The 25,402-nt window shown below is 58.1% G+C and overlaps 1 protein-coding gene across 1 annotated transcript in view; it reads right to left on the reverse strand.

Moving 5' to 3' along the window:
- Window positions 1-19,832: 19,832 nt before the first annotated feature.
- TMBIM1 (transmembrane BAX inhibitor motif containing 1) overlaps window positions 19,833-25,402 on the reverse strand; it is a 35,666-nt gene continuing 30,096 nt past the window's right edge. The window contains exons 4-6 of the mRNA XM_056551705.1: window positions 24,743-24,838; window positions 23,788-23,841; window positions 19,833-20,252 (exon numbers count right to left, since the gene is read on the reverse strand). Of these exons, the coding sequence (XP_056407680.1) occupies window positions 20,106-20,252; window positions 23,788-23,841; window positions 24,743-24,838 (297 nt within the window). The 3' untranslated portion in view covers window positions 19,833-20,105. The remainder of the gene's footprint in view (window positions 20,253-23,787; window positions 23,842-24,742; window positions 24,839-25,402) is intronic.

Here is a 25,402-nt window from a genome sequence, read left to right on the forward strand (position 1 = left end):
GCGCGAGCCAGGTGTGTGTGTGGCGAGCCAGGTGTGTGTGTGTGTGTGTGTGCGCGCAGCGATCCAGGTGTGTGTGTGTAGTGATCCAGGTGTGTGTGCGCAGCGATCCAGAGGGGTGTGTGTACAGCGATCCAGGTGTGTGTGTTTGTAGCGATCAAGGTAGGGGTGTGTGTGTAGCGATCCAGGTGTATGTGTAGTGATCCAGAGGGGTGTGTGCGCAGCGATCCAGAGGGGTGTGTGTACAGCTATCCAGGTGTGTGTGTTTGTAGCGATCCAGGTAGGGGTGTGTATGTAGCGATCCAGGTGTGTGTGTGCAGCGATCCTGAGGGGTGTGTGTGTGTGTGCAGCGATCCAGGTGTGTGTGTGTTTGTAGCGATCCAGGTGTGTGTGTGGCGATCCAGGTGTGTGTGGTGATCCAGGTGTGTGTGCGCGCAGCGATCCAGGTGTGTGTGTGTGTGCAGTGATCCAGGTGTGTGTGTGCAGTGATCCAGGTGTGTGTGCAGCGATCCAGGTGTGTGTGTGTGTGTGTGTGTGTGCAGCGATCCAGGTGTGTGGGTGTGTGTGCAGCGATCCAGGTGTGTGTGTGTGTGCAGTGATCCAGGTGTGTGTGTGTGTGTGCAGCGATCCAGGTGTGTGGGTGTGTGTGTGTGTGTGCAGCGATCCAGGTGTGTGTGTGTGCGTGGCGATCCAGGTGTGTGTGTGTGTGTGCAGCGATCCAGGTGTGTGTGTGTGTGCGCGGCGATCCAGGTGTGTGTGTGTGTGTGCAGCGATCCAGGTGTGTGTGTGTGTGCGCGGCGATCCAGGTGTGTGTGTGTGTGTGTGCAGCGATCCAGGTGTGTGTGTGTGTGCGCGGCGATCCAGGTGTGTGTGTGCAGCGATCCAGGTGTGTGTGTGCAGCGATCCAGGTGTGTGTGTGTGTGCAGCGATCCAGGTGTGTGTGTGTGCGTGCGGCGTCCCAGCGCCAATAGCTGTCCTGTGGCTTTGGACGGTCTCAGGAGCGCAGGGTGTTGGGCCCTCCAGAGTTTTGTTGTGACAGTTATAACGCCAGATAATATATTTTGTATGTACATATGTTTTCTTGTTATTGTGCCTTTGTACCCCATGTGACCCTGCCTGCCAATGAGACCCCAAAAGTCTCCCCTGTATATTGAGGTGCAGGGGAGGAGTTACCCCAGTTCACCCTAGTGAGGTTCAGGTGTGCTGTCTGTAGTGTGCTCTAAGGAGAGGCTCAGGTGTGCTGTGTGTAGTGTGCTCTAAGGAGAGGCTCAGGTGTGCTGTGTGTTGTGTGCTCTAAGGAGAGGCTCAGGTGTGCTGTGTGTCGTGTGCTCTGATTAGAGGCTCGGGTGTGCTGTGTGTTGTGTGCTCTAAGGAGAGGCTCAGGTGTGCTGTGTGTAGTGTGCTCTAAGGAGAGGCTCAGGTGTGCTGTGTGTTGTGTGCTCTAAGGAGAGGCTCAGGTGTGCTGTGTGTCGTGTGCTCTGATTAGAGGCTCAGGTGTGCTGTGTGTAGTGTGCTCTAAGGAGAGGCTCAGGTGTGCTGTGTGTAGTGTGCTCTAAGGAGAGGCTCAGGTGTGCTGTGTGTAGTGTGCTCTAAGGAGAGGCTCAGGTGTGCTGTGTGTCGTGTGCTCTAAGGAGAGGCTCAGGTGTGCTGTGTGTAGTGTGCTCTGATTAGAGGCTCAGGTGTGCTGTGTGTAGTGTGCTCTAAGGAGAGGCTCAGGTGTGCTGTGTGTAGTGTGCTCTAAGGAGAGGCTCAGGTGTGCTGTGTGTAGTGTGCTCTGATTAGAGGCTCAGGTGTGCTGTGTGTAGTGTGCTCTAAGGAGAGGCTCAGGTGTGCTGTGTGTTGTGTGCTCTAAGGAGAGGCTCAGGTGTGCTGTGTGTCGTGTGCTCTGATTAGAGGCTCAGGTGTGCTGTGTGTAGTGTGCTCTAAGGAGAGGCTCAGGTGTGCTGTGTGTTGTGTGCTCTAAGGAGAGGCTCAGGTGTGCTGTGTGTCGTGTGCTCTGATTAGAGGCTCAGGTGTGCTGTGTGTAGTGTGCTCTAAAGAGAGGCTCAGGTGTGCTGTGTGTCGTGTGCTCTACGGAGAGGCTCAGGTGTGCTGTGTGTCGTGTGCTCTAAGGAGAGGCTCAGGTGTGCTGTGTGTCGTGTGCTCTGATTAGCGGCTCAGGTGTGTCGTGTGCTCTGATTAGAGGCTCAGGTGTGGGTCGTGTGCTCTGATTAGAGGCTCAGGTGTGCTGTGTGTTGTGTGCTCTGATTAGAGGCTCAGGTGTGTCGTGTGCTCTGATTAGAGGCTCAGGTGTGGGTCGTGTGCTCTGATTAGAGGCTCAGGTGTGCTGTGTCGTGTGCTCTGATTAGAGGCTCAGGTGTGCTGTGTCGTGTGCTCTGATTAGAGGCTCAGGTGTGGGTAGTGTGCTCTGATTAGAGGCTCAGGTGTGTCGTGTGCTCTGATTAGAGGCTCAGGTGTGGGTCATGTGCTCTGATTAGAGGCCTAGGTGTGTGTCGTGTGCTCTGATTAGAGGCTCAGGTGTGGGTCGTGTGCTCTGATTAGAGGCTCAGGTGTGGGTCGTGTGCTCTGATTAGAGGCTCAGGTGTGGGTCGTGTGCTCTGATTAGAGGCTCAGGTGTGCTGTGTGCTCTGATTAGAGGCTCAGGTGTGGGTCGTGTGCTCTGAAGAGAGGCTCAGGTGTGTGTCGTGTGCTCTGATTAGAGGCTCAGGTGTGGGTCGTGTGCTCTGATTAGAGGCTCAGGTGTGGGTCGTGTGCTCTGATTAGAGGCTCAGGTGTGTGTCGTGTGCTCTGATTAGAGGCTCAGGTGTGTGTCGTGTGCTCTGATTAGAGGCTCAGGTGTGTGTCGTGTGCTCTGATTAGAGGCTCAGGTGTGTGTCGTGTGCTCTGATTAGAGGCTCAGGTGTGCTGTGTGCTCTGATTAGAGGCTCAGGTGTGGGTCGTGTGCTCTGATTAGAGGCTCAGGTGTGTCGTGTGCTCTGATTAGAGGCTCAGGTGTGTCGTGTGCTCTGATTAGAGGCTCAGGTGTGTCGTGTGCTCTGATTAGAGGCTCAGGTGTGTCGTGTGCTCTGATTAGAGGCTCAGGTGTGGGTCGTGTGCTCTGATTAGAGGCTCAGGTGTGTGTCGTGTGCTCTGATTAGAGGCTCAGGTGTGGGTCGTGTGCTCTGATTAGAGGCTCAGGTGTGGGTCGTGTGCTCTGAATAGAGGCTCAGGTGTGGGTCGTGTGCTCTGATTAGAGGCTCAGGTGTGTCGTGTGCTCTGATTAGAGGTTCAGGTGTGGGTCGTGTGCTCTGATTAGAGGCTCAGGTGTGGGTCGTGTGCTCTGATTAGAGGCTCAGGTGTGTGTCGTGTGCTCTGATTAGAGGCTCAGGTGTGTCGTGTGCTCTGATTAGAGGCTCAGGTGTGTGTCGTGTGCTCTGATTAGAGGCTCAGGTGTGTGTCGTGTGCTCTGATTAGAGGCTCAGGTGTGCTGTGTGCTCTGATTAGAGGCTCAGGTGTGGGTCGTGTGCTCTGATTAGAGGCTCAGGTGTGTGTCGTGTGCTCTGATTAGAGGCTCAGGTGTGTCGTGTGCTCTGATTAGAGGCTCAGGTGTGGGTCGTGCGCTCTGATTAGAGGCTCAGGTGTGTCGTGTGCTCTGATTAGAGGCTCAGGTGTGGGTCGTGTGCTCTGATTAGAGGCTCAGGTGTGGGTCGTGTGCTCTCATTAGAGGCTCAGGTGTGCTATGTGCTCTGATTAGAGGCTCAGGTGTGTGTCGTGTGCTCTGATTAGAGGCTCAGGTGTGTGTCGTGTGCTCTGATTAGAGGCTCAGGTGTGTGTCGTGTGCTCTGATTAGAGGCTCAGGTGTGGGTCGTGTGCTCTGATTAGAGGCTCAGGTGTGGGTCCTGTGCTCTGATTAGAGGCTCAGGTGTGGGTCGTGTGCTCTGATTAGAGGCTCAGGTGTGGGTCGTGTGCTCTGATTAGAGGCTCAGGTGTGTGTCGTGTGCTCTGATTAGAGGCTCAGGTGTGTGTCGTGTGCTCTGATTAGAGGCTCAGGTGTGTGTCGTGTGCTCTGAAGAGAGGCTCAGGTGTGTGTCGTGTGCTCTGAAGAGAGGCTCAGGTGTGTGTCGTGTGCTCTGATTAGAGGCTCAGGTGTGGGTCGTGTGCTCTGATAAGAGGCTCAGGTGTGGGTCGTGTGCTCTGATTAGAGGCTCAGGTGTGGGTCGTGTGCTCTGATTAGAGGCTCAGGTGTGGGTCGTGTGCTCTGAAGAGAGGCTCAGGTGTGGGTCGTGTGCTCTGATTAGAGGCTCAGGTGTGCTGTGTGTCGTGTGCTCTGATTAGAGGCTCAGGTGTGTCGTGTGCTCTGATTAGAGGCTCAGGTGTGGGTCGAGTGCTCTGAAGAGAGGCTCAGGTGTGTGTGTCGTGTGCTCTGATTAGAGGCTCAGGTGTGGGTCGTGTGCTCTGATTAGAGGCTCAGGTGTGGGTCGTGTGCTCTGATTAGAGGCTCAGGTGTGGGTCGTGTGCTCTGATTAGAGGCTCAGGTGGGTCGTGTGCTCTGATTAGAGGCTCAGGTGTGCTGTGTGCTCTGATTAGAGGCTCAGGTGTGGGTCGTGTGCTCTGAAGAGAGGCTCAGGTGTGTGTCGTGTGCTCTGATTAGAGGCTCAGGTGTGGGTCGTGTGCTCTGATTAGAGGCTCAGGTGTGGGTCGTGTGCTCTGAAGAGAGGCTCAGGTGTGTGTCGTGTGCTCTGATTAGAGGCTCAGGTGTGGGTCGTGTGCTCTGATTAGAGGCTCAGGTGTGGGTCGTGTGCTCTGATTAGAGGCTCAGGTGTGTGTCGTGTGCTCTGATTAGAGGCTCAGGTGTGTGTCGTGTGCTCTGATTAGAGGCTCAGGTGTGTGTCGTGTGCTCTGATTAGAGGCTCAGGTGTGCTGTGTGCTCTGATTAGAGGCTCAGGTGTGGGTCGTGTGCTCTGATTAGAGGCTCAGGTGTGTCGTGTGCTCTGATTAGAGGCTCAGGTGTGTCGTGTGCTCTGATTAGAGGCTCAGGTGTGTCGTGTGCTCTGATTAGAGGCTCAGGTGTGTCGTGTGCTCTGATTAGAGGCTCAGGTGTGGGTCGTGTGCTCTGATTAGAGGCTCAGGTGTGTGTCGTGTGCTCTGATTAGAGGCTCAGGTGTGGGTCGTGTGCTCTGATTAGAGGCTCAGGTGTGGGTCGTGTGCTCTGATTAGAGGCTCAGGTGTGGGTCGTGTGCTCTGATTAGAGGCTCAGGTGTGTCGTGTGCTCTGATTAGAGGTTCAGGTGTGGGTCGTGTGCTCTGATTAGAGGCTCAGGTGTGGGTCGTGTGCTCTGATTAGAGGCTCAGGTGTGTGTCGTGTGCTCTGATTAGAGGCTCAGGTGTGTCGTGTGCTCTGATTAGAGGCTCAGGTGTGTGTCGTGTGCTCTGATTAGAGGCTCAGGTGTGTGTCGTGTGCTCTGATTAGAGGCTCAGGTGTGCTGTGTGCTCTGATTAGAGGCTCAGGTGTGGGTCGTGTGCTCTGATTAGAGGCTCAGGTGTGTGTCGTGTGCTCTGATTAGAGGCTCAGGTGTGTTGTGTGCTCTGATTAGAGGCTCAGGTGTGGGTCGTGCGCTCTGATTAGAGGCTCAGGTGTGTCGTGTGCTCTGATTAGAGGCTCAGGTGTGGGTCGTGTGCTCTGATTAGAGGCTCAGGTGTGGGTCGTGTGCTCTCATTAGAGGCTCAGGTGTGCTATGTGCTCTGATTAGAGGCTCAGGTGTGTGTCGTGTGCTCTGATTAGAGGCTCAGGTGTGTGTCGTGTGCTCTGATTAGAGGCTCAGGTGTGTGTCGTGTGCTCTGATTAGAGGCTCAGGTGTGGGTCGTGTGCTCTGATTAGAGGCTCAGGTGTGGGTCGTGTGCTCTGATTAGAGGCTCAGGTGTGGGTCGTGTGCTCTGATTAGAGGCTCAGGTGTGGGTCGTGTGCTCTGATTAGAGGCTCAGGTGTGTGTCGTGTGCTCTGATTAGAGGCTCAGGTGTGTGTCGTGTGCTCTGATTAGAGGCTCAGGTGTGTGTCGTGTGCTCTGAAGAGAGGCTCAGGTGTGTGTCGTGTGCTCTGAAGAGAGGCTCAGGTGTGTGTCGTGTGCTCTGATTAGAGGCTCAGGTGTGGGTCGTGTGCTCTGATAAGAGGCTCAGGTGTGGGTCGTGTGCTCTGATTAGAGGCTCAGGTGTGGGTCGTGTGCTCTGATTAGAGGCTCAGGTGTGGGTCGTGTGCTCTGAAGAGAGGCTCAGGTGTGGGTCGTGTGCTCTGATTAGAGGCTCAGGTGTGCTGTGTGTCGTGTGCTCTGATTAGAGGCTCAGGTGTGTCGTGTGCTCTGATTAGAGGCTCAGGTGTGGGTCGAGTGCTCTGAAGAGAGGCTCAGGTGTGTGTGTCGTGTGCTCTGATTAGAGGCTCAGGTGTGGGTCGTGTGCTCTGATTAGAGGCTCAGGTGTGGGTCGTGTGCTCTGATTAGAGGCTCAGGTGTGGGTCGTGTGCTCTGATTAGAGGCTCAGGTGGGTCGTGTGCTCTGATTAGAGGCTCAGGTGTGCTGTGTGCTCTGATTAGAGGCTCAGGTGTGGGTCGTGTGCTCTGAAGAGAGGCTCAGGTGTGTGTCGTGTGCTCTGATTAGAGGCTCAGGTGTGGGTCGTGTGCTCTGATTAGAGGCTCAGGTGTGGGTCGTGTGCTCTGATTAGAGGCTCAGGTGTGTGTCGTGTGCTCTGAAGAGAGGCTCAGGTGTGTGTCGTGTGCTCTGATTAGAGGCTCAGGTGTGGGTCGTGTGCTCTGATTAGAGGCTCAGGTGTGGGTCGTGTGCTCTGATTAGAGGCTCAGGTGTGGGTCGTGTGCTCTGATTAGAGGCTCAGGTGTGGGTCGTGTGCTCTGATTAGAGGCTCAGGTGTGTCGTGTGCTCTGATTAGAGGCTCAGGTGTGTGTCGTGTGCTCTGATTAGAGGCTCAGGTGTGTGTCGTGTGCTCTGATTAGAGGCTCAGGTGTGCTGTGTGCTCTGATTAGAGGCTCAGTTGTGGGTCGTGTGCTCTGATTAGAGGCTCAGGTGTGTCGTGTGCTCTGATTAGAGGCTCAGGTGTGTCGTGTGCTCTGATTAGAGGCTCAGGTGTGTCGTGTGCTGATTAGAGGCTCAGGTGTGCCGTGTGCTCTGATTAGAGGCTCAGGTGTGGGTCGTGTGCTCTGATTAGAGGCTCAGGTGTGGGTCGTGTGCTCTGATTAGAGGCTCAGGTGTGTCGTGTGCTCTGATTAGAGGCTCAGGTGTGTCGTGTGCTCTGATTAGAGGCTCAGGTGTGTCGTGTGCTCTGATTAGAGGCTCAGGTGTGTCGTGTGCTCTGATTAGAGGCTCAGGTGTGGGTCGTGTGCTCTGATTAGAGGCTCAGGTGTGGGTCGTGTGCTCTGATTAGAGGCTCAGGTGTGGGTCGTGTGCTCTGATTAGAGGCTCAGGTGTGTGTCGTGTGCTCTGATTAGAGGCTCAGGTGTGTGTCGTGTGCTCTGATTAGAGGCTCAGGTGTGTGTCGTGTGCTCTGATTAGAGGCTCAGGTGTGCTGTGTGCTCTGATTAGAGGCTCAGGTGAGGGTCGTGTGCTCTGATTAGAGGCTCAGGTGTGGGTCGTGTGCTCTGATTAGAGGCTCAGGTGTGTGTCTCGTGTGCTCTGATTAGAGGCTCAGGTGTGTCGTGTGCTCTGATTAGAGGCTCAGGTGTGGGTCGTGTGCTCTGATTAGAGGCTCAGGTGTGTCGTGTGCTCTGATTAGAGGCTCAGGTGTGCTGTGTGCTCTGATTAGAGGCTCAGGTGTGTGTCGTGTGCTCTGATTAGAGGCTCAGGTGTGGGTCGTGTGCTCTGATTAGAGGCTCAGGTGTGGGTCGTGTGCTCTGATTAGAGGCTCAGGTGTGGGTCGTGTGCTCTGATTAGAGGCTCAGGTGTGGGTCGTGTGCTCTGATTAGAGGCTCAGGTGTGCTGTGTGCTCTGATTAGAGGCTCAGGTGTGCTGTGTGCTCTGATTAGAGGCTCAGGTGTGTGTCGTGTGCTCTGAAGAGAGGCTCAGGTGTGTGTCGTGTGCTCTGATTAGAGGCTCAGGTGTGGGTCGTGTGCTCTGATTAGAGGCTCAGGTGTGGGTCGTGTGCTCTGATTAGAGGCTCAGGCGTGGGTCGTGTGCTCTGATTAGAGGCTCAGGTGTGGGTCGTGTGCTCTGATTAGAGGCTCAGGTGTGGGTCGTGTGCTCTGAAGAGAGGCTCAGGTGTGTGTGTCGTGTGCTCTGATTAGAGGCTCAGGTGTGGGTCGTGTGCTCTGATTAGAGGCTCAGGTGTGTCGTGTGCTCTGAAGAGAGGCTCAGGTGTGTGTCGTGTGCTCTGATTAGAGGCTCAGGTGTGGGTCGTGTGCTCTGATTAGAGGCTCAGGTGTGGGTCGTGTGCTCTGATTAGAGGCTCAGGTGTGGGTCGTGTGCTCTGAAGAGAGGCTCAGGTGTGTGTGTCATGTGCTCTGATTAGAGGCTCAGGTGTGGGTCGTGTGCTCTGATTAGAGGCTCAGGTGTGTCGTGTGCTCTGAAGAGAGGCTCAGGTGTGTGTCGTGTGCTCTGATTAGAGGCTCAGGTGTGGGTCGTGTGCTCTGATTAGAGGCTCAGGTGTGGGTCGTGTGCTCTGATTAGAGGCTCAGGTGGGTCGTGTGCTCTGATTAGAGGCTCAGGTGGGTCATGTGCTCTGATTAGAGGCTCAGGTGTGCTGTGTGCTCTGATTAGAGGCTCAGGTGTGGGTCGTGTGCTCTGAAGAGAGGCCTAGGTGTGTGTCGTGTGCTCTGATTAGAGGCTCAGGTGTGGGTCGTGTGCTCTGATTAGAGGCTCAGGTGTGGGTCGTGTGCTCTGATTAGAGGCTCAGGTGTGGGTCGTGTGCTCTGATTAGAGGCTCAGGTGTGCTGTGTGCTCTGAAGAGAGGCTAAGGTGTGTGTCATGTGCTCTAATTAGAGGCTCAGGTGTGTCGTGTGCTTTGATTAGAGGCTCAGGTGTGTCGTGTGCTCTGATTAGAGGCTCAGGTGTGTCGTGTGCTCTGATTAGAGGCTCAGGTGTGGGTCGTGTGCTCTGATTAGAGGCTCAGGTGTGGGTCGTGTGCTCTGATTAGAGGCTCAGGTGTGGGTCGTGTGCTCTGATTAGAGGCTCAGGTGTGTGTCGTGTGCTCTGATTAGAGGCTCAGGTGTGTCGTGTGCTCTGATTAGAGGCTCAGGTGTGTGTCGTGTGCTCTGATTAGAGGCTCAGGTGTGTGTCGTGTGCTCTGATTAGAGGCTCAGGTGTGCTGTGTGCTCTGATTAGAGGCTCAGGTGTGGGTCGTGTGCTCTGATTAGAGGCTCAGGTGTGTCGTGTGCTCTGATTAGAGGCTCAGGTGTGTCGTGTGCTCTGATTAGAGGCTCAGGTGTGTCGTGTGCTCTGATTAGAGGCTCAGGTGTGCCGTGTGCTCTGATTAGAGGCTCAGGTGTGGGTCGTGTGCTCTGATTAGAGGCTCAGGTGTGTCGTGTGCTCTGATTAGAGGCTCAGGTGTGTCGTGTGCTCTGATTAGAGGCTCAGGTGTGTCGTGTGCTCTGATTAGAGGCTCAGGTGTGTCGTGTGCTCTGATTAGAGGCTCAGGTGTGTCGTGTGCTCTGATTAGAGGCTCAGGTGTGTCGTGTGCTCTGATTAGAGGCTCAGGTGTGCCGTGTGCTCTGATTAGAGGCTCAGGTGTGGGTCGTGTGCTCTGATTAGAGGCTCAGGTGTGTCGTGTGCTCTGATTAGAGGCTCAGGTGTGTCGTGTGCTCTGATTAGAGGCTCAGGTGTGTCGTGTGCTCTGATTAGAGGCTCAGGTGTGTCGTGTGCTCTGATTAGAGGCTCAGGTGTGGGTCGTGTGCTCTGATTAGAGGCTCAGGTGTGGGTCGTGTGCTCTGATTAGAGGCTCAGGTGTGTGTCGTGTGCTCTGATTAGAGGCTCAGGTGTGTGTCGTGTGCTCTGATTAGAGGCTCAGGTGTGGGTCGTGTGCTCTGATTAGAGGCTCAGGTGTGTGTCGTGTGCTCTGATTAGAGGCTCAGGTGTGTCGTGTGCTCTGATTAGAGGCTCAGGTGTGTCGTGTGCTCTGATTAGAGGCTCAGGTGTGGGTCGTGTGCTCTGATTAGAGGCTCAGGTGTGGGTCGTGTGCTCTGATTAGAGGCTCAGGTGTGGGTCGTGTGCTCTGATTAGAGGCTCAGGTGTGTGTCGTGTGCTCTGAAGAGAGGCTCAGGTGTGTGTCGTGTGCTCTGATTAGAGGCTCAGGTGTGTGTCGTGTGCTCTGATTAGAGGCTCAGGTGTGGGTCGTGTGCTCTGATTAGAGGCTCAGGTGTGGGTCGTGTGCTCTGATTAGAGGCTCAGGTGTGGGTCGTGTGCTCTGATTAGAGGCTCAGGTGTGGGTCGTGTGCTCTGATTAGAGGCTCAGGTGTGGGTCGTGTGCTCTGATTAGAGGCTCAGGTGTGGGTCGTGTGCTCTGAAGAGAGGCTCAGGTGTGTGGGTCGTGTGCTCTGAAGAGAGGCTCAGGTGTGTGTGTCGTGTGCTCTGATTAGAGGCTCAGGTGTGGGTCGTGTGCTCTGATTAGAGGCTCAGGTGTGTCGTGTGCTCTGAAGAGAGGCTCAGGTGTGTGTCGTGTGCTCTGATTAGAGGCTCAGGTGTGGGTCGTGTGCTCTGATTAGAGGCTCAGGTGTGGGTCGTGTGCTCTGATTAGAGGCTCAGGTGTGGGTCGTGTGCTCTGATTAGAGGCTCAGGTGGGTCATGTGCTCTGATTAGAGGCTCAGGTGTGGGTCGTGTGCTCTGAAGAGAGGCCTAGGTGTGTGTCGTGTGCTCTGATTAGAGGCTCAGGTGTGGGTCATGTGCTCTGATTAGAGGCTCAGGTGTGGGTCGTGTGCTCTGATTAGAGGCTCAGGTGTGGGTCGTGTGCTCTGATTAGAGGCTCAGGTGTGCTGTGTGCTCTGAAGAGAGGCTCAGGTGTGTGTCATGTGCTCTAATTAGAGGCTCAGGTGTGTCGTGTGCTTTGATTAGAGGCTCAGGTGTGTTGTGTGCTCTGATTAGAGGCTCAGGTGTGTCGTGTGCTCTGATTAGAGGCTCAGGTGTGGGTCGTGTGCTCTGATTAGAGGCTCAGGTGTGTGTCGTGTGCTCTGAAGAGAGGCTCAGGTGTGTGTCGTGTGCTCTGATTAGAGGCTCAGGTGTGTGTCGTGTGCTCTGATTAGAGGCTCAGGTGTGGGTCGTGTGCTCTGATTAGAGGCTCAGGTGTGGGTCGTGTGCTCTGATTAGAGGCTCAGGTGTGGGTCGTGTGCTCTGATTAGAGGCTCAGGTGTGGGTCGTGTGCTCTGATTAGAGGCTCAGGTGTGGGTCGTGTGCTCTGATTAGAGGCTCAGGTGTGGGTCGTGTGCTCTGAAGAGAGGCTCAGGTGTGTGGGTCATGTGCTCTGAAGAGAGGCTCAGGTGTGTGTGTCGTGTGCTCTGATTAGAGGCTCAGGTGTGGGTCGTGTGCTCTGATTAGAGGCTCAGGTGTGTCGTGTGCTCTGAAGAGAGGCTCAGGTGTGTGTCGTGTGCTCTGATTAGAGGCTCAGGTGTGGGTCGTGTGCTCTGATTAGAGGCTCAGGTGTGGGTCGTGTGCTCTGATTAGAGGCTCAGGTGTGGGTCGTGTGCTCTGATTAGAGGCTCAGGTGGGTCATGTGCTCTGATTAGAGGCTCAGGTGTGGGTCGTGTGCTCTGAAGAGAGGCCTAGGTGTGTGTCGTGTGCTCTGATTAGAGGCTCAGGTGTGGGTCATGTGCTCTGATTAGAGGCTCAGGTGTGGGTCGTGTGCTCTGATTAGAGGCTCAGGTGTGCTGTGTGCTCTGAAGAGAGGCTCAGGTGTGTGTCATGTGCTCTAATTAGAGGCTCAGGTGTGTCGTGTGCTTTGATTAGAGGCTCAGGTGTGTTGTGTGCTCTGATTAGAGGCTCAGGTGTGTCGTGTGCTCTGATTAGAGGCTCAGGTGTGTCGTGTGCTCTGATTAGAGGCTCAGGTGTGGGTCGTGTGCTCTGATTAGAGGCTCAGGTGTGTCGTGTGCTCTGATTAGAGGCTCAGGTGTGTGTCGTGTGCTCTGAAGAGAGGCTCAGGTGTGGGTCGTGTGCTCTGATTAGAGGCTCAGGTGTGGGTCGTGTGCTCTTATTAGAGGCTCAGGTGTGTCGTGTGCTCTGATTAGAGGCTCAGGTGTGGGTCGTGTGCTCTGAAGAGAGGCCTACTGCAAATCTAATCTCTCTAGTAATCCTGCAAGAAAATACTCGCATGGAGGAAATTCATGCCTCTACGGAACGGTCTTCAGTACCTGGGCAGGACCCCTAGCTACCAGGATTCATCTTCAGCCTCAAGTCAGTATAATTCTGTCAGGTGAAAGCACCACAAGTCTCAGCAAGGCAACAGGGCTCCCAAGGGGTTACACTGCACTCTCTCACCTAAAGGCAGCTATAACACCATCGGCACCAGCTCAGTAAAGACAGTTATCCATAACCTGACGTCGTGTGTTCAATTACTCCCCATGTCTGACCCAGGAGAAGCTGTCTCCAACCGCGGACTGTTTATAGGATAACAGTGCCCTGGTGTCACCAAGTGATAAGGTATTTCAACCAACACCACCCTTTTTAGTCGTCACGAGTAGGATAATTAGTTTGTGAGCCACTGGGGGCAGGGTTGCGTGGTGTCCGGAGGCTGCGCTGGGGGGCACGTTGTGTCCAGAGGCTGCGCTGGGGGGCAAGTGGTGTCCAGAGGCTGCGCTGGGGGGCAAGTGGTGTCCAGAGGCTGCGCTGGGGGGCAAGTGGTGTCCAGAGGCTGCGCTGGGGGGCGCGTGGTGTCCAGAGGCTGCGCTGGGGGGCGCGTGGTGTCCAGAGGCTGCGCTGGGGGGCGCGTGGTGTCCAGAGGCTGCGCTGGGGGGCGCGTGGTGTCCAGAGGCTGCGCTGGGGGGCGCGTGGTGTCCAGAGGCTGCGCTGGGGGGCGCGTGGTGTCCAGAGGCTGCGCTGGGGGGCGCGTGGTGTCCAGAGGCTGCGCTGGGGGTCGCGTGGTGTCCAGAGGCTGCGCTGGGGGTCGCGTGGTGTCCAGAGGCTGCGCTGGGGGTCGCGTGGTGTCCAGAGGCTGCGCTGGGGGTCGCGTGGTGTCCAGAGGCTGCGCTGGGGGTCGCGTGGTGTCCAGAGGCTGCGCTGGGGGTCGCGTGGTGTCCAGAGGCTGCGCTGGGGGTCGCGTGGTGTCCAGAGGCTGCGCTGGGGGGTCGCGTGGTGTCCAGAGGCTGCGCTGGGGGGTCGCGTGGTGTCCAGAGGCTGCGCTGGGGGTCGCGTGGTGTCCAGAGGCTGCGCTGGGGGTCGCGTGGTGTCCAGAGGCTGCGCTGGGGGTCGCGTGGTGTCCAGAGGCTGCGCTGGGGGTCGCGTGGTGTCCAGAGGCTGCGCTGGGGGTCGCGTGGTGTCCAGAGGCTGCGCTGGGGGTCGCGTGGTGTCCAGAGGCTGCGCTGGGGGTCGCGTGGTGTCCAGAGGCTGCGCTGGGGGTCGCGTGGTGTCCAGAGGCTGCGCTGGGGGTCGCGTGGTGTCCAGAGGCTGCGCTGGGGGTCGCGTGGTGTCCAGAGGCTGCGCTGGGGGTCGCGTGGTGTCCAGAGGCTGCGCTGGGGGTCGCGTGGTGTCCAGAGGCTGCGCTGGGGGTCGCGTGGTGTCCAGAGGCTGCGCTGGGGGTCGCGTGGTGTCCAGAGGCTGCGCTGGGGGTCGCGTGGTGTCCAGAGGCTGCGCTGGGGGTCGCGTGGTGTCCAGAGGCTGCGCTGGGGGTCGCGTGGTGTCCAGAGGCTGCGCTGGGGGTCGCGTGGTGTCCAGAGGCTGCGCTGGGGGTCGCGTGGTGTCCAGAGGCTGCGCTGGGGGTCGCGTGGTGTCCAGAGGCTGCGCTGGGGGTCGCGTGGTGTCCAGAGGCTGCGCTGGGGGTCGCGTGGTGTCCAGAGGCTGCGCTGGGGGTCGCGTGGTGTCCAGAGGCTGCGCTGGGGGTCGCGTGGTGTCCAGAGGCTGCGCTGGGGGTCGCGTGGTGTCCAGAGGCTGCGCTGGGGGTCGCGTGGTGTCCAGAGGCTGCGCTGGGGGTCGCGTGGTGTCCAGAGGCTGCGCTGGGGGTCGCGTGGTGTCCAGAGGCTGCGCTGGGGGTCGCGTGGTGTCCAGAGGCTGCGCTGGGGGTCGCGTGGTGTCCAGAGGCTGCGCTGGGGGTCGCGTGGTGTCCAGAGGCTGCGCTGGGGGTCGCGTGGTGTCCAGAGGCTGCGCTGGGGGTCGCGTGGTGTCCAGAGGCTGCGCTGGGGGTCGCGTGGTGTCCAGAGGCTGCGCTGGGGGTCGCGTGGTGTCCAGAGGCTGCGCTGGGGGTCGCGTGGTGTCCAGAGGCTGCGCTGGGGGTCGCGTGGTGTCCAGAGGCTGCGCTGGGGGTCGCGTGGTGTCCAGAGGCTGCGCTGGGGGTCGCGTGGTGTCCAGAGGCTGCGCTGGGGGTCGCGTGGTGTCCAGAGGCTGCGCTGGGGGTCGCGTGGTGTCCAGAGGCTGCGCTGGGGGTCGCGTGGTGTCCAGAGGCTGCGCTGGGGGTCGCGTGGTGTCCAGAGGCTGCGCTGGGGGTCGCGTGGTGTCCAGAGGCTGCGCTGGGGGTCGCGTGGTGTCCAGAGGCTGCGCTGGGGGTCGCGTGGTGTCCAGAGGCTGCGCTGGGGGTCGCGTGGTGTCCAGAGGCTGCGCTGGGGGTCGCGTGGTGTCCAGAGGCTGCGCTGGGGGTCGCGTGGTGTCCAGAGGCTGCGCTGGGGGTCGCGTGGTGTCCAGAGGCTGCGCTGGGGGTCGCGTGGTGTCCAGAGGCTGCGCTGGGGGTCGCGTGGTGTCCAGAGGCTGCGCTGGGGGTCGCGTGGTGTCCAGAGGCTGCGCTGGGGGTCGCGTGGTGTCCAGAGGCTGCGCTGGGGGTCGCGTGGTGTCCAGAGGCTGCGCTGGGGGTCGCGTGGTGTCCAGAGGCTGCGCTGGGGGTCGCGTGGTGTCCAGAGGCTGCGCTGGGGGTCGCGTGGTGTCCAGAGGCTGCGCTGGGGGTCGCGTGGTGTCCAGAGGCTGCGCTGGGGGTCGCGTGGTGTCCAGAGGCTGCGCTGGGGGTCGCGTGGTGTCCAGAGGCTGCGCTGGGGGTCGCGTGGTGTCCAGAGGCTGCGCTGGGGGTCGCGTGGTGTCCAGAGGCTGCGCTGGGGGTCGCGTGGTGTCCAGAGGCTGCGCTGGGGGTCGCGTGGTGTCCAGAGGCTGCGCTGGGGGTCGCGTGGTGTCCAGAGGCTGCGCTGGGGGTCGCGTGGTGTCCAGAGGCTGCGCTGGGGGTCGCGTGGTGTCCAGAGGCTGCGCTGGGGGTCGCGTGGTGTCCAGAGGCTGCGCTGGGGGTCGCGTGGTGTCCAGAGGCTGCGCTGGGGGTCGCGTGGTGTCCAGAGGCTGCGCTGGGGGTCGCGTGGTGTCCAGAGGCTGCGCTGGGGGTCGCGTGGTGTCCAGAGGCTGCGCTGGGGGTCGCGTGGTGTCCAGAGGCTGCGCTGGGGGTCGCGTGGTGTCCAGAGGCTGCGCTGGGGGTCGCGTGGTGTCCAGAGGCTGCGCTGGGGGTCGCGTGGTGTCCAGAGGCTGCGCTGGGGGTCGCGTGGTGTCCAGAGGCTGCGCTGGGGGTCGCGTGGTGTCCAGAGGCTGCGCTGGGGGTCGCGTGGTGTCCAGAGGCTGCGCTGGGGGTCGCGTGGTGTCCAGAGGCTGCGCTGGGGGTCGCGTGGTGTCCAGAGGCTGCGCTGGGGGTCGCGTGGTGTCCAGAGGCTGCGCTGGGGGTCGCGTGGTGTCCAGAGGCTGCGCTGGGGGTCGCGTGGTGTCCAGAGGCTGCGCTGGGGGTCGCGTGGTGTCCAGAGGCTGCGCTGGGGGTCGCGTGGTGTCCAGAGGCTGCGCTGGGGGTCGCGTGGTGTCCAGAGGCTGCGCTGGGGGTCGCGTGGTGTCCAGAGGCTGCGCTGGGGGTCGCGTGGTGTCCAGAGGCTGCGCTGGGGGTCGCGTGGTGTCCAGAGGCTGCGCTGGGGGTCGCGTGGTGTCCAGAGGCTGCGCTGGGGGTCGCGTGGTGTCCAGAGGCTGCGCTGGGGGTCGCGTGGTGTCCAGAGGCTGCGCTGGGGGTCGCGTGGTGTCCAGAGGCTGCGCTGGGGGTCGCGTGGTGTCCAGAGGCTGCGCTGGGGGTCGCGTGGTGTCCAGAGGCTGCGCTGGGGGTCGCGTGGTGTCCAGAGGCTGCGCTGGGGGTCGCGTGGTGTCCAGAGGCTGCGCTGGGGGTCGCGTGGTGTCCAGAGGCTGCGCTGGGGGTCGCGTGGTGTCCAGAGGCTGCGCTGGGGGTCGCGTGGTGTCCAGAGGCTGCGCTGGGGGTCGCGTGGTGTCCAGAGGCTGCGCTGGGGGTCGCGTGGTGTCCAGAGGCTGCGCTGGGGGTCGCGTGGTGTCCAGAGGCTGCGCTGGGGGTCGCGTGGTGTCCAGAGGCTGCGCTGGGGGTCGCGTGGTGTCCAGAGGCTGCGCTGGGGGTCGCGTGGTGTCCAGAGGCTGCGCTGGGGGTCGCGTGGTGTCCAGAGGCTGCGCTGGGGGTCGCGTGGTGTCCAGAGGCTGCGCTGGGGGTCGCGTGGTGTCCAGAGGCTGCGCTGGGGGTCGCGTGGTGTCCAGAGGCTGCGCTGGGGGTCGCGTGGTGTCCAGAGGCTGCGCTGGGGGTCGCGTGGTGTCCAGAGGCTGCGCTGGGGGTCGCGTGGTGTCCAGAGGCTGCGCTGGGGGTCGCGTGGTGTCCAGAGGCTGCGCTGGGGGTCGCGTGGTGTCCAGAGGCTGCGCTGGGGGTCGCGTGGTGTCCAGAGGCTGCGCTGGGGGTCGCGTGGTGTCCAGAGGCTGCGCTGGGGGTCGCGTGGTGTCCAGAGGCTGCGCTGGGGGTCGCGTGGTGTCCAGAGGCTGCGCTGGGGGTCGCGTGGTGTCCAGAGGCTGCGCTGGGGGTCGCGTGGTGTCCAGAGGCTGCGCTGGGGGTCGCGTGGTGTCCAGAGGCTGCGCTGGGGGTCGCGTGGTGTCCAGAGGCTGCGCTGGGGGTCGCGTGGTGTCCAGAGGCTGCGCTGGGGGTCGCGTGGTGTCCAGAGGCTGCGCTGGGGGTCGCGTGGTGTCCAGAGGCTGCGCTGGGGGTCGCGTGGTGTCCAGAGGCTGCGCTGGGGGTCGCGTGGTGTCCAGAGGCTGCGCTGGGGGTCGCGTGGTGTCCAGAGGCTGCGCTGGGGGTCGCGTGGTGTCCAGAGGCTGCGCTGGGGGTCGCGTGGTGTCCAGAGGCTGCGCTGGGGGTCGCGTGGTGTCCAGAGGCTGCGCTGGGGGTCGCGTGGTGTCCAGAGGCTGCGCTGGGGGTCGCGTGGTGTCCAGAGGCTGCGCTGGGGGTCGCGTGGTGTCCAGAGGCTGCGCTGGGGGTCGCGTGGTGTCCAGAGGCTGCGCTGGGGGTCGCGTGGTGTCCAGAGGCTGCGCTGGGGGTCGCGTGGTGTCCAGAGGCTGCGCTGGGGGTCGCGTGGTGTCCAGAGGCTGCGCTGGGGGTCGCGTGGTGTCCAGAGGCTGCGCTGGGGGTCGCGTGGTGTCCAGAGGCTGCGCTGGGGGTCGCGTGGTGTCCAGAGGCTGCGCTGGGGGTCGCGTGGTGTCCAGAGGCTGCGCTGGGGGTCGCGTGGTGTCCAGAGGCTGCGCTGGGGGTCGCGTGGTGTCCAGAGGCTGCGCTGGGGGTCGCGTGGTGTCCAGAGGCTGCGCTGGGGGTCGCGTGGTGTCCAGAGGCTGCGCTGGGGGTCGCGTGGTGTCCAGAGGCTGCGCTGGGGGTCGCGTGGTGTCCAGAGGCTGCGCTGGGGGTCGCGTGGTGTCCAGAGGCTGCGCTGGGGGTCGCGTGGTGTCCAGAGGCTGCGCTGGGGGTCGCGTGGTGTCCAGAGGCTGCGCTGGGGGTCGCGTGGTGTCCAGAGGCTGCGCTGGGGGTCGCGTGGTGTCCAGAGGCTGCGCTGGGGGTCGCGTGGTGTCCAGAGGCTGCGCTGGGGGTCGCGTGGTGTCCAGAGGCTGCGCTGGGGGTCGCGTGGTGTCCAGAGGCTGCGCTGGGGGTCGCGTGGTGTCCAGAGGCTGCGCTGGGGGTCGCGTGGTGTCCAGAGGCTGCGCTGGGGGTCGCGTGGTGTCCAGAGGCTGCGCTGGGGGTCGCGTGGTGTCCAGAGGCTGCGCTGGGGGTCGCGTGGTGTCCAGAGGCTGCGCTGGGGGTCGCGTGGTGTCCAGAGGCTGCGCTGGGGGTCGCGTGGTGTCCAGAGGCTGCGCTGGGGGTCGCGTGGTGTCCAGAGGCTGCGCTGGGGGTCGCGTGGTGTCCAGAGGCTGCGCTGGGGGTCGCGTGGTGTCCAGAGGCTGCGCTGGGGGTCGCGTGGTGTCCAGAGGCTGCGCTGGGGGTCGCGTGGTGTCCAGAGGCTGCGCTGGGGGTCGCGTGGTGTCCAGAGGCTGCGCTGGGGGTCGCGTGGTGTCCAGAGGCTGCGCTGGGGGTCGCGTGGTGTCCAGAGGCTGCGCTGGGGGTCGCGTGGTGTCCAGAGGCTGCGCTGGGGGTCGCGTGGTGTCCAGAGGCTGCGCTGGGGGTCGCGTGGTGTCCAGAGGCTGCGCTGGGGGTCGCGTGGTGTCCAGAGGCTGCGCTGGGGGTCGCGTGGTGTCCAGAGGCTGCGCTGGGGGTCGCGTGGTGTCCAGAGGCTGCGCTGGGGGTCGCGTGGTGTCCAGAGGCTGCGCTGGGGGTCGCGTGGTGTCCAGAGGCTGCGCTGGGGGTCGCGTGGTGTCCAGAGGCTGCGCTGGGGGTCGCGTGGTGTCCAGAGGCTGCGCTGGGGGTCGCGTGGTGTCCAGAGGCTGCGCTGGGGGTCGCGTGGTGTCCAGAGGCTGCGCTGGGGGTCGCGTGGTGTCCAGAGGCTGCGCTGGGGGTCGCGTGGTGTCCAGAGGCTGCGCTGGGGGTCGCGTGGTGTCCAGAGGCTGCGCTGGGGGTCGCGTGGTGTCCAGAGGCTGCGCTGGGGGTCGCGTGGTGTCCAGAGGCTGCGCTGGGGGTCGCGTGGTGTCCAGAGGCTGCGCTGGGGGCGGAGTCGCGTGGTGTCCAGAGGCTGCGCTGGGGGCGGAGTCGCGTGGTGTCCAGAGGCTGCGCTGGGGGCGGAGTCGCGTGGTGTCCAGAGGCTGCGCTGGGGGTGGGTGTCGCGTGGTGTCCAGAGGCTGCGCTGGGGTCACGTGGTGTCCAGAGGCTGGGCGGGGTCGCGTGGTGTCCAGAGGCTGGGCGGGGTCGCGTGGTGCCCAGAGGCTGGGCGGGGGTCGCGTGGTGCCCAGAGGCTGCGCTGGGGGTGGAGTGGCGTGGTGTCCAGAGGCTGCGCTGGGGGTGGGGTCACGTGGTGTCCAGAGGCTGCGCTGGGGTCGCGTGGTGTCCAGAGGCTGGGCGGGGTCGCGTGGTGTCCAGAGGCTGGGCGGGGTCGCGTGGTGTCCAGAGGCTGCGCTGGGGGTGGAGTGGCGTGGTGTCCAGAGGCTGCGCTGGGGGCGGAGTCGCGTGGTGTCCAGAGGCTGCGCTGGGGGTGGGGTCACGTGGTGTCCAGAGGCTGGGCTGGGCTCACCTGCAAAGAATGCACAAATGCGGCAAAAATCTGCGCTACAGTTGATTCTGTTCAGTAGGAAACTGGACGGGGTCGTGCGGTGTCCAGAGGCTGCGCTGGGGGTGGACGAACAGACAGCAGAGTCACTGATTGTGATGTCACAGGACAGGCCTTAAAGGGCCAGTAACACCATAGAGGAGCGGCAAATATCACATGTCCCCCATAGAGGGCGCCGTGGCTGCTGATTTCACATATCGCTACGTACATGAATAAACAAATTTTATATTATACATGATAAATGGCACATAAAATATCTGAATATACAGGAATAACCAATGACCTATCAGGAGCTGCCACAGGGGGCGCTATTTCCCAAACTCCACAACGCACCAGGATATATAAAAAGTGTAAAAGCTCAAAAAAGGAAGATTTACCCAAAAATGATAAAGCCCCCCGATCCCCTCACTGGGGTTACATAGATAAGCCCTAATTGGGAGGGGTCACCTGGGGCTCCCAGCATGCCCCAACAGGGAGAGGGGGGGCGGTGTGGTCTACGTTCTGCTCCCCACAATCTGCAGCAGGTTGAGGAAGATGTAGACGATGTCCGTGTAGATCTTCATGGCGCCATAGACGTATTCCTCCGGACTGATGGTCTGCTTCCGATTCCCAATCACCAGCTGAGTGTCATACGCCAAAAACTGCCAGAGAGGGAAGGTATACGTCACGCACGGTATAGAATGGTGTATACGTCACGCACGGTATAGAATGGTGTATACGTCACGCACGGTATAGAATGGTGTATACGTCACGCACGGTATAGAATGGTGTATACGTCACGTACGGTATAGAATGGTGTATACGTCACGTACGGTATAGAATGGTGTATACGTCACGCACGGTATAGAATGGTGTATACGTCACGCACGGTATAGAATGGTGTATACGTCACGCACGGTATAGAATGGTGTATACGTCACGCACGGTATAGAATGGTGTATACGTCACGCACGGTATAGAATGGTGTATACGTCACGCACGGTATAGAATGGTGTATACGTCACGCACGGTATAGAATGGTGTATACGTCACGCACGGTATAGAATGGTGTATACGTCACGCACGGTATAGAATGGTGTATACGTCACCGTACGGTATAGAATGGTGTATACGTCACCTTACGGTATAGAATGGTGTATACGTCACGCACGGTATAGAATGGTGTATACGTCACGCACGGTATAGAATGGTGTATACGTCACCTTACGGTATAGAATGGTGTATACGTCACCTTACGGTATAGAATGGTGTATACGTCACGCACGGTATAGAATGGTGTATACGTCACGCACGGTATAGAATGGTGTATACGTCACGCACGGTATAGAATGGTGTATACGTCACGCACGGTATAGAATGGTGTATACGTCACCGTACGGTATAGAATGGTGTATACGTCACCTTACGGTATAGAATGGTGTATACGTCACCTTACGGTATAGAATGGTGTATACGTCACCTTACGGTATAGAATGGTGTATACGTCACCGTACGGTATATAATGGAGTATACGTCACCTTACGGTATATAATGGTGTATACGTCACCGTACGGTATAGAATGGTGTATACGTCACGCACGGTATAGAATGGTGTATACGTCACGCACGGTATAGAATGGTGTATACGTCACGCACGGTATAGAATGGTGTATACGTCACGCACGGTATAGAATGGTGTATACGTCACGCACGGTATAGAATGGTGTATACGTCACGCACGGTATAGAATGGTGTATACGTCACCTTACGGTATAGAATGGTGTATACGTCACGCACGGTATAGAATGGTGTATACGTCACGCACGGTATAGAATGGTGTATACGTCACGCACGGTATAGAATGGTGTATACGTCACGTACGGTATAGAATGGTGTATACGTCACGCACGGTATAGAATGGTGTATACGTCACGCACGGTATAGAATGGTGTATACGTCACGCACGGTATAGAATGGTGTATACGTCACGCACGGTATAGAATGGTGTATACGTCACGCACGGTATAGAATGGTGTATACGTCACCGTACGGTATAGAATGGTGTATACGTCACCTTACGGTATAGAATGGTGTATACGTCACCTTACGGTATAGAATGGTGTATACGTCACCTTACGGTATAGAATGGTGTATACGTCACCTTACGGTATAGAATGGTGTATACGTCACGTACGGTATAGAATGGAGTATACGTCACCGTACGGTATATAATGGAGTATACGTCACCGTACGGTATATAATGGAGTATACGTCACCTTACGGTATATAATGGTGTATACGTCACCGTACGGTATAGAATGGTGTATACGTCACGCACGGTATAGAATGGTGTATACGTCACGCACGGTATAGAATGGTGTATACGTCACGCACGGTATAGAATGGTGTATACGTCACGCACGGTATAGAATGGTGTATACGTCACGCACGGTATAGAATGGTGTATACGTCACGCACGGTATAGAATGGTGTATACGTCACCTTACGGTATAGAATGGTGTATACGTCACGCACGGTATAGAATGGTGTATACGTCACGCACGGTATAGAATGGTGTATACGTCACGCACGGTATAGAATGGTGTATACGTCACGTACGGTATAGAATGGTGTATACGTCACGCACGGTATAGAATGGTGTATACGTCACGCACGGTATAGAATGGTGTATACGTCACGCACGGTATAGAATGGTGTATACGTCACGTACGGTATAGAATGGTGTATACGTCACGTACGGTATAGAATGGAGTATACGTCACCGTACGGTATATAATGGAGTATACGTCACCGTACGGTATATAATGGAGTATACGTCACCTTACGGTATATAATGGTGTATACGTCACCGTACGGTATAGAATGGAGCATACGTCACCGTACGGTATAGCGTGGAGAATACGTCACCGTACGGTATAGAGTGGAGAATACGTCACCGTACGGTATAGAATGGTGTATACATGACCTTACGGTATATAATGGTGTATACGTCACCGTACGGTATAGAATGGAGCATACATCACCGTACGGTATAGAATGGTGTATACGTCACCGTACGGAATAGAATGGTGTATACGTCACCGTACGGTATAGAATGGAGCATACGTCACCGTACGGTATAGAATGGAGCATACATCACCGTACGGTATAGAGTGGAGAATACGTCACCGTACGGTATAGAATGGAGCATACATCACCGTACGGTATAGAGTGGAGAATACGTCACCGTACGGTATAGAATGGTGTATACGTCACCGTACGGTAAAGAATGGTGTATACGTCACCGTACGGTATAGAATGGTGTATACGTCACCGTACGGTATAGAATGGTGTATACGTCACCGTACGGTATAGAATGGTGTATAAGTCACCGTACGGTATAGAATGGAGAATACGTCACAGTACGGTATAGATTGGAGAATACGTCACAGTACGGTATAGAATGGAGAATACATCACCGTACGGTATAGAATGGTGTGTAAGTCACCATACCGTATAGAATGGTGTATACGTCACCGTACGGTATAGAATGGTGTATACATCACCGTACGGTATATAATGGAGAATACGTCACAGTACGGTATAGAATGGAGAATACGTCACCGCACGGTATAGAATGGTGTGTAAGTCACCGTACCGTATAGAATGGTGTATACATCACCGTACGGTATATAATGAAGAATATGTCACCGTACGGTATAGAAAGGTGTATTCGTCACAGTTCGGTATAGAATGGTGTATACGTCACCGTACGGTATAGAATGGTGTATACATCACCGTACGGTATAGAACGGTGTATACGTCACCGTACGGTCTATAATGGAGTATACGTCATCGTACGGTATAGAATGGTGTATACGTCACCGTACGGTATATAATGGAGAATACGTCACCGTACGGTATAGAATGGTGTATGTCACCGTACGGTATAGAATGGAGAATACGTCACCGTACGGTATAGAATGGAGAATACGTCACCGTACGGTATATAATGGAGTATATGTCACCGTACGCTATATAATGGAGTATACGTCACCGTACGCTATATAATGGAGTATACGTCACCGTACAGGAATATAATGATGTATACATCACTGTACAGTATATAATGATGTATACATCACTGTACAGTATACAATAGACCCATGATAAGTATCGGGTCACAATAATACTTACCAGAGTAAAGACAATGGCCCCGATGGCGGCGTACAGCATGTGAAGCCAATATATCTGCCAGAGACACAGAAACAAAACATCAGCTCTTCCCACCCGATAACATGGAGGTATTACAACGGCCTGGCGATCACCTGACATATAAGGGGCGGTCATCGCAGGTTTAACAATTCACATCTATTAGTAATGGAGGCGGCGGGGGAGGGGATCAGAGTCAGCGCAGGCACCGCTAGAACGTTCCGGACTTCACCTCTTCATTAAAGACACATTTAAGGCAGCGTCATATTCTGCTGCGCAGTTTGTCCCATTGACTTTAATTGGTAGGAAAATACACAGCAGAATACGGCGTCAGGATCAGGTGCGATCGGCAGGATCAGGTGCGATCGGCAGGATCAGGTGCGATCGGCAGGATCAGGTGCGATCGGCAGGGTCAGGTGCGATCGGCAGGGTCAGGTGCGATCGGCAGGGTCAGGTGCGATCGGCAGGGTCAGGTGCGATCGGCAGGGTCAGGTGCGATCGGCAGGATCAGGTGCGATCGGCAGGATCAGGTGCAATCAGCAGGATCAGGTGCGATCGGCAGGATCAGGGGGCGATCAGCAGGATCAGCCACTCGCAGGTCACAGGGATGAGTGGCCCTGCCCCCTTATGTTCTGCACCATAGTCACAATTAGAGATGAGCGAACTTACAGTAAATTCGATTTGTCACGAACTTTTCGGCTCAGCAGTTGATGACTTTTCCTGCGTAAATGAGTTCAGCTTTCAGGTGCTCCGGTGGCTGGAGACTCTTTCCTAGGACTGTATCCACCTTTTCCAGCCACCGGAGCACCAGAAAGCTGAACTCATTTACGCAGGAAAAGTCATCAACTGCCGAGCCGAGAAGTTCGTGACAAATCGAATTTACTGTAAGTTCGCTCATCTCTAGTCACAATCTCTCATTTCTATATGTTTTCATACTCACATATTTAAATGCCAGGACGATGGCGGTGACGATGCCGGTGATGAAGAGGACGATTCCCAGCACGGAGAACAATCCGGCGCAAGAGGTGAAGTCCACCTATCAGGAGAAGAAGAGCCAGTCACATGACAAACCAGACACCATTCCCTGAACTTTCCTAAAGCTCTAAACGATAGCGGCCTTTATCCTCACCCAGTCAGACAGCCGCAATCTCTCCTCACCCAGTCAGACAGCCGCCATCTCTCCTCACCCAGTCATCTCTCCTCACCCAGTCAGACAGCCGCCATCTCTCCTCACCCAGTCAGACAGCCGCCATCTCTCCTCACCCAGTCATCTCTCCTCACCCAGTCAGACAGCCGCCATCTCTCCTCACCCAGTCAGACAGCCGCCATCTCTCCTCACCCAGTCATCTCTCCTCAGCAAGTCAGGCAGCCGCCATCTCTCCTCAGCAAGTCAGGCAGCCGCCATCTCTCCTCAGCAAGTCAGGCAGCCGCCATCTCTCCTCAGCAAGTCAGGCAGCCGCCATCTCTCCTCAGCAAGTCAGGCAGCCGCCATCTCTCCTCAGCAAGTCAGGCAGCCGCCATCTCTCCTCAGCAAGTCAGGCAACCGCCATCTCTCCTCAGCAAGTCAGGCAGCCGCCATCTCTCCTCAGCAAGTCAGGCA

Source organism: Hyla sarda, unplaced genomic scaffold (assembly GCF_029499605.1).
Source record: "Hyla sarda isolate aHylSar1 unplaced genomic scaffold, aHylSar1.hap1 scaffold_1163, whole genome shotgun sequence".
Lineage (NCBI taxonomy): Eukaryota > Metazoa > Chordata > Amphibia > Anura > Hylidae > Hyla > Hyla sarda.